At 51.7% G+C, this 7,500-nt stretch overlaps 1 protein-coding gene across 1 annotated transcript in view; it reads right to left on the reverse strand.

Annotated features, from left to right (window-relative positions):
- Positions 1 to 7,500, reverse strand: part of LOC311114443 (stimulated by retinoic acid gene 8 protein homolog) — a gene marked incomplete at both ends in the record, with an annotated part of 40,415 nt that overhangs the window by 19,267 nt on the left and 13,648 nt on the right. The window contains one exon of the mRNA XM_084189695.1: positions 7,379 to 7,440. Within this exon, the coding sequence (XP_084045821.1) occupies positions 7,379 to 7,440 (62 nt within the window). The remainder of the gene's footprint in view (positions 1 to 7,378; positions 7,441 to 7,500) is intronic.

Here is a 7,500-nt window from a genome sequence, read left to right on the forward strand (position 1 = left end):
ACTGTTTTTAATATTGTTTCTTCTCACTTTTGTTTATTGTTTATTTCACTTGCTTTGGCAATGTAAGCATATGCTTCCCTTGCCAATAAAGCCCTTTGAAATGAGACAGAGAGGAGTGGAGAAAAGAGAGAGAGAGAGGGAGTGTAGAGAGAGAGAGAGAGAGAGAGATGGAGAGAGAGAGAGAGAGAGAGAGAGAGAGAGAGGGAGTGTAGAGAGAGAGAGAGAGTGTAGAGAGAGAGAGAGAGTGTAGAGAGAGAGAGAGAGAGAGAGAGAGAGAGAGAGATAGAGAGTAGCGAGTGAGATGGAGTGTAGAGAGAGAGAGAGAGATAGTAGAGAGAGAGAGAGGAGAGTAAAATGTTTTTGTCATGGTTAAACAGACAGTGTACAACCAAACAGACGTGTTTATGTTGCCTTGGCAATAGCAAATATGTAATTATGAAAGAGCAGCGTTGGTCGTCTGAATAAATGCATAATGCATTATAGTGCTGCCTCTCTGCTGGAAAGATCCCAGAAACACACTGAGTGACCGTAGGATGGAATGAAGGCTGTTTCAGTGTAATACATTATTACAGCTACACTGCTCCTCAGCCTGGGGTCCTCGTCCTGCTAATTACACTGACTCATTAGGGTGCTAATATACACCGATGGCAGAATACTCTGTCTGTATGGGGCCTCCTTTATTGGATGTTTAATACTGGCCAAATGTCTCATCTGGTGTTGTTGAATACATGATAAGATTGGTAACACCACTGCCATACTGGGATAGATAGCTGTACAGTGCTAAAGGCTGGTTGGCAGGATTATGGGAATGTGACTTCATCAATTACCATATGAGGTCAACTAATGTATCTATATGTGTTTTCTGGTGTTGTGGAGTCGGAGGTCAGGTGTTGTGGAGTCAGAGGTCTGGTGTTGTGGAGTCAGAGGTGTTGTGGAGTCAGAGGTCTGGTGTTGTGGAGTCAGAGGTGTTGTGGAGTCAGAGGTGTTGTGGAGTCAGAGGTCTGGTGTTGTGGAGTCAGAGGTCTGGTGTTGTGGAGTCAGAGGTCTGGTGTTGTGGAGTCAGAGGTGTTGTGGAGTCAGAGGTCTGGTGTTGTGGAGTCAGAGGTCTGGTGTTGTGGAGTCAGAGGTCTGGTGTTGTGGAGTCAGAGGTCTGGTGGAGTCAGAGGTCTGGTGTTGTGGAGTCAGAGGTGTTGTGGAGTCAGAGGTGTTGTGGAGTCAGAGGTCTGGTGTTGTGGAGTCAGAGGTGTTGTGGAGTCAGAGGTCTGGTGTTGTGGAGTCAGAGGTCTGGTGTTGTGGAGTCAGAGGTCTGGTGTTGTGGAGTCAGAGGTGTTGTGGAGTCAGAGGTCTGGTGTTGTGGAGTCAGAGGTCTGGTGTTGTGGAGTCAGAGGTCTGGTGTTGTGGAGTCAGAGGTCTGGTGTTGTGGAGTCAGAGGTGTTGTGGAGTCAGAGGTCTGGTGTTGTGGAGTCAGAGGTCTGGTGGAGTCAGAGGTCTGGTGTTGTGGAGTCAGAGGTGTTGTGGAGTCAGAGGTGTTGTGGAGTCAGAGGTCTGGTGTTGTGGAGTCAGAGGTGTTGTGGAGTCAGAGGTCTGGTGTTGTGGAGTCAGAGGTCTGGTGTTGTGGAGTCAGAGGTCTGGTGTTGTGGAGTCAGAGGTCTGGTGTTGTGGAGTCAGAGGTCTGGTGTTGTGGAGTCAGAGGTCTGGTGTTGTGGAGTCAGAGGTCTGGTGTTGTGGAGTCAGAGGTGTTGTGGAGTCAGAGGTGTTGTGGAGTCAGAGGTCTGGTGGAGGGGAGTCAGAGGTGTTGTGGAGTCAGAGGTGTTGTGGAGTCAGAGGTCTGGTGTTGTGGAGTCGGAGGTCTGGTGTTGTGGAGTCAGAGGTGTTGTGGAGTCAGAGGTGTTGTGGAGTCAGAGGTCTGGTGGAGGGGAGTCAGAGGTCTGGTGTTGTGGAGTCGGAGGTCTGGTGTTGTGGAGTCAGAGGTGTTGTGGAGTCAGAGGTCTGGTGTTGTGGAGTCAGAGGTGTTGTGGAGTCAGAGGTGTTGTGGAGTCAGAGGTCTGGTGTTGTGGAGTCGGAGGTCTGGTGTTGTGGAGTCAGAGGTGTTGTGGAGTCAGAGGTGTTGTGGAGTCAGAGGTCTGGTGTTGTGGAGTCAGAGGTCTGGTGTTGTGGAGTCGGAGGTCTGGTGTTGTGGAGTCAGAGGTGTTGTGGAGTCAGAGGTGTTGCGGAGTCAGAGGTGTTGCGGAGTCAGAGGTGTTGTGGAGTCAGAGTTGTTGTGGAGTCAGAGGTGTTGTGGAGTCAGAGGTCTGGTGGAGGGGAGTCAGAGGTGTTGTGGAGTCAGAGGTCTGGTGTCGTGGAGTCAGAGGTGTTGTGGAGTCAGAGGTGTTGCGGAGTCAGAGGTGTTGCGGAGTCAGAGGTGTTGTGGAGTCAGAGTTGTTGTGGAGTCAGAGGTCTGGTGGAGGGGAGTCAGAGGTCTGGTGTTGTGGAGTCAGAGGTGTTGTGGAGTCAGAGGTCTGGTGTTGTGGAGTCAGAGGTCTGGTGGAGGGGAGTCAGAGGTCTGGTGGAGGGGAGTCAGAGGTCTGGTGTTGTGGAGTCAGAGGTCTGGTGTTGTGGAGTCAGAGGTGTTGTGGAGTCAGAGGTGTTGCGGAGTCAGAGGTCTGGTGTTGTGGAGTCAGAGGTCTGGTGTTGTGGAGTCGGAGGTGTTGTGGAGTCAGAGGTCTGGTGTTGCGGAGTCAGAGGTCTGGTGTTGTGGAGTCAGAGGTGTTGTGGAGTCAGAGGTGTTGCGGAGTCAGAGGTGTTGTGGAGTCAGAGTTGTTGTGGAGTCAGAGGTCTGGTGGAGGGGAGTCAGAGGTGTTGTGGAGTCAGAGGTCTGGTGTTGCGGAGTCAGAGGTCTGGTGTTGTGGAGTCAGAGGTCTGGTGTTGCGGAGTCAGAGGTCTGGTGTTGTGGAGTCAGAGGTCTGGTGTTGTGGAGTCAGAGGTGTTGTGGAGTCGGAGGTGTTGTGGAGTCAGAGGTGTTGTGTAGTCAGAGGTCTGGTGTTGTGGAGTCAGAGGTCTGGTGTTGTGGAGTCAGAGGTGTTGTGGAGTCAGAGGTGTTGCGGAGTCAGAGGTGTTGTGGAGTCAGAGGTGTTGCGGAGTCAGAGGTGTTGTGGAGTCAGAGTTGTTGTGGAGTCAGAGGTCTGGTGGAGGGGAGTCAGAGGTCTGGTGTTGTGGAGTCAGAGGTCTGGTGTTGCTGAGTCAGAGGTCTGGTGTTGTGGAGTCAGAGGTCTGGTGTTGCGGAGTCAGAGGTGTTGCGGAGTCAGAGGTCTGGTGTTGCGGAGTCAGAGGTGTTGCGGAGTCAGAGGTCTGGTGTTGTGGAGTCAGAGGTCTGGTGTTGTGGAGTCGGAGGTCTGGTGTTGTGGAGTCAGAGGTGTTGTGGAGTCAGAGGTGTTGCGGAGTCAGAGGTGTTGCGGAGTCAGAGGTGTTGTGGAGTCAGAGTTGTTGTGGAGTCAGAGGTGTTGTGGAGTCAGAGGTCTGGTGGAGGGGAGTCAGAGGTGTTGTGGAGTCAGAGGTCTGGTGTCGTGGAGTCAGAGGTGTTGTGGAGTCAGAGGTGTTGCGGAGTCAGAGGTGTTGCGGAGTCAGAGGTGTTGTGGAGTCAGAGTTGTTGTGGAGTCAGAGGTCTGGTGGAGGGGAGTCAGAGGTCTGGTGTTGTGGAGTCAGAGGTGTTGTGGAGTCAGAGGTCTGGTGTTGTGGAGTCAGAGGTCTGGTGGAGGGGAGTCAGAGGTCTGGTGGAGGGGAGTCAGAGGTCTGGTGTTGTGGAGTCAGAGGTCTGGTCGAGGGGAGTCAGAGGTCTGGTGGAGGGGAGTCAGAGGTCTGTGTGTGGTGGTGAGGTGCGCAGTGTTTTCCATTAGTGACGGCTGTCGGCTAATCAGTCGGTTACAGACTTCATATTAAACTAGGCTACTTTTCATTTAAAAGTTTCAATTCACTAGTCCGTTGAGCCCTCTCCTGCTAGAATGAACATCTTCTAGTGATCTATTAATAGGATAGGCGCCTGTCAGTATAAAAGGGAGCGATGAAAGGGAAACGCAGTCAAATTTCTTTACACAGAGGTAGAGAGGACATGATGCTAGGAGGAAGAGAGGACATGATGCTAGGAGGGAGAGAGAACATGATGCTAGGAGGGAGGGAGAACATGATGCTAGGAGGGAGAGAGAACATGATGCTAGGAGGAAGAGAGAACATGATGCTAGGAGGGAGAGAGAACATGATGCTAGGAGGGAGAGAGAACATGATGCTAGGAGGGAGAGAGAACATGATGCTAGGAGGGAGAGAGAACATGATGCTAGGAGGGAGAGAGAACATTATGCTAGGAGGGAGAGAGAACATGATGCTAGGAGGGAGAGAGAACATGATGCTAGGAGGGAGAGAGAACATGATGCTAGGAGGGAGAGAGAACATGATGCTAGGAGGGAGAGAGAACATGATGCTAGGAGGGAGAGAGAACATGATGCTAGGAGGTAGAGAGAACATGATGCTAGGAGGGAGGGAGAACATGATGCTAGGAGGGAGAGAGAACATGATGCTAGGAGGGAGAGAGAACATGATGCTAGGAGGGAGAGAGAACATGATGCTAGGAGGGAGAGAGAACATGATGCTAGGAGGGAGAGAGAACATGATGCTAGGAGGGAGAGAGAACATGATGCTAGGAGGTAGAGAGAACATGATGCTAGGAGGGAGAGAGAACATGATGCTAGGAGGTAGAGAGAACATGATGCTAGGAGGGAGAGAGAACATGATGCTAGGAGGGAGAGAGAACATGATGCTAGGAGGTAGAGAGAACATGATGCTAGGAGGGAGAGAGAACATGATGCTAGGAGGAAGAGAGAACATGATGCTAGGAGGGAGAGAGAACATGATGCTAGGAGGGAGAGAGAACATGATGCTAGGAGGGAGAGAGAACATGATGCTAGGAGGGAGAGAGAACATGATGCTAGGAGGGAGAGAGAACATGATGCTAGGAGGGAGAGAGAACATGATGCTAGGAGGGAGAGAGAACATGATGCTAGGAGGGAGAGAGAACATGATGCTAGGAGGTAGAGAGAACATGATGCTAGGAGGGAGAGAGAACATGATGCTAGGAGGGAGAGAGAACATGACGCTAGGAGGGAGAGAGGACATGATGCTAGGAAGGAGAGAGAACATGATGCTAGGAGGGAGAGAGAACATGATGCTAGGAGGTAGAGAGAACATGATGATAGGAGGGAGAGAGAACATGATGCTAGGAGGGAGAGAGAACATGATGCTAGGAGGGAGAGAGAACATGATGCTAGGAGGGAGAGAGGACATGATGCTAGGAGGGAGAGAGAACATGATGCTAGGAGGGAGAGAGAACATGATGCTAGGAGGGAGAGAGGACATGATGCTAGGAGGGAGAGAGAACATGATGCTAGGAGGGAGAGAGAACATGATGCTAGGAGGGAGAGAGGACGTGATGCTAGGAGGGAGAGAGAACATGATGCTAGGAGGGAGAGAGGACGTGATGCTAGGAGGGAGAGAGAATATGATGCTAGGAGGGAGAGAGGACATGATGCTAGGAGGGAGAGAGAACATGATGCTAGGAGGGAGAGAGAACATGATGCTAGGAGGGAGAGAGGACATGATGCTAGGAGGAAGAGAGAACATGACGCTAGGAGGGAGAGAGAACATGACGCTAGGAGGGAGAGAGAACATGACGCTATGAGGGAGAGAGAACATGACGCTAGGAGGGAGAGAGGACATGATGCTAGGAGGGAGAGAGGACATGATGCTAGGAGGGAGAGAGAACATGATGCTAGGAGGGAGAGAGAACATGATGCTAGGAGGGAGAGAGAACATGATGCTAGGAGGGAGAGAGAACATGATGCTAGGAGGGAGAGAGAACATGATGCTAGGAGGGAGAGAGAACATGATGCTAGGAGGGAGAGAGAACATGATGCTAGGAGGGAGAGAGAACATGATGCTAGGAGGGAGAGAGTCTAAATCCACGACTTCCTAATTATTGTTTTCTGGCACATCATTTATTTATTAATTTATGTACTTGAGGAAACACTGGGTGCATGCTGAAATAGAGGACAGCTGTATCTGCTCTGTGCCCCTGTCCTAGAGGAGAGCTGTATCTGCTCTGTGCCCCTGTCCTAGAGGACAGCTGTATCTGCTCTGTGGTCCTAGAGAGCTGTATCTGCTCTGTGCCCCTGTCCTAGAGGAGAGCTGTATCTGCTCTGTGCCCCTGTCCTAGAGGAGAGCTGTATCTGCTCTGTGCACCTGTCCTAGAGGAGAGCTGTATCTGCTCTGTGGTCCTAGAGGACAGCTGTATCTGCTCTGTGCCCCTGTCCTAGAGGAGAGCTGTATCTGCTCTGTGGCCCTGTCCTAGAGGACAGCTGTATCTGCTCTGTGCCCCTGTCCTAGAGGACAGCTGTATCTGCTCTGTGCCCCTGTCTTAGAGGAGAGCTGTATCTGCTCTGTGACCCTGTCCTAGAGGAGAGCTGTATCTGCTCTGTGCCCCTGTCCTAGAGGAGAGCTGTATCTGCTCTGTGGTCCTAGAGGACAGCTGTATCTGCTCTGTGCCCCTGTCCTAGAGGACAGCTGTATCTGCTCTGTGCCCTTGTCCTAGAGGACAGCTGTATCTGCTCTGTGCCCCTGTCCTAGAGGACAGCTGTATCTGCTCTGTGGCCCTGTCCTAGAGGACAGCTGTATCTGCTCTGTGCCCCTGTCCTAGAGGACAGCTGTATCTGCTCTGTGCCCCTGTCCTAGAGGAGAGCTGTATCTGCTCTGTGGTCCTAGAGGACAGCTGTATCTGCTCTGTGGTCCTAGAGGAGAGCTGTATCTGCTCTGTGCCCTTGTCCTAGAGGACAGCTGTATCTGCTCTGTGCCCCTGTCCTAGAGGACAGCTGTATCTGCTCTGTGCCCCTGTCCTAGAGGACAGCTGTATCTGCTCTGTGCCCCTGTCCTAGAGGACAGCTGTATCTGCTCTGTGCCCCTGTCCTAGAGGAGAGCGGTACTGACGGTGATTGATGAGTTCCATCGGGACGCGGCAGACACGGTCTACGTGAGGAGACTGTACCCACCGACCCCGAGGATGGCACACACACAGAGAGAGAGAGAGAGAGATGGGTACAGGAGCAGCCACACTAGATTAAGGTCCTCATTCCACATCCTGTCATCTTAGAACGCCTCAGTCACCCCCCCACCCCCCCTACTCCCTTCAATCCCTGCCTACCCCTTCCCTCTTCCTCACCCCCTCTTCCTCACCCCCTATATTTGATGACACTGAAGGACACCGTTATAGGTGATTACAGATGACATCTTACTGTTACGATAGCTTATGACAGACCGCTGTGTAATGAAATCAGTGTCTATGTGTAACATGTGAAAATACCTGTCCTCTGAAGCAGAGTCCATCTCTTTCTTCACCACATCGTAGGCATCCTGAAGCAGGTCCTGGCAACAAAACAACAATCAATCAATCAAACAACAACAACGTGGAACGGTCGTAACAAG

Source organism: Coregonus lavaretus (assembly GCF_964263955.1).
Source record: "Coregonus lavaretus genome assembly, contig: HAP1_SCAFFOLD_1715, whole genome shotgun sequence".
NCBI lineage: Eukaryota > Metazoa > Chordata > Actinopteri > Salmoniformes > Salmonidae > Coregonus > Coregonus lavaretus.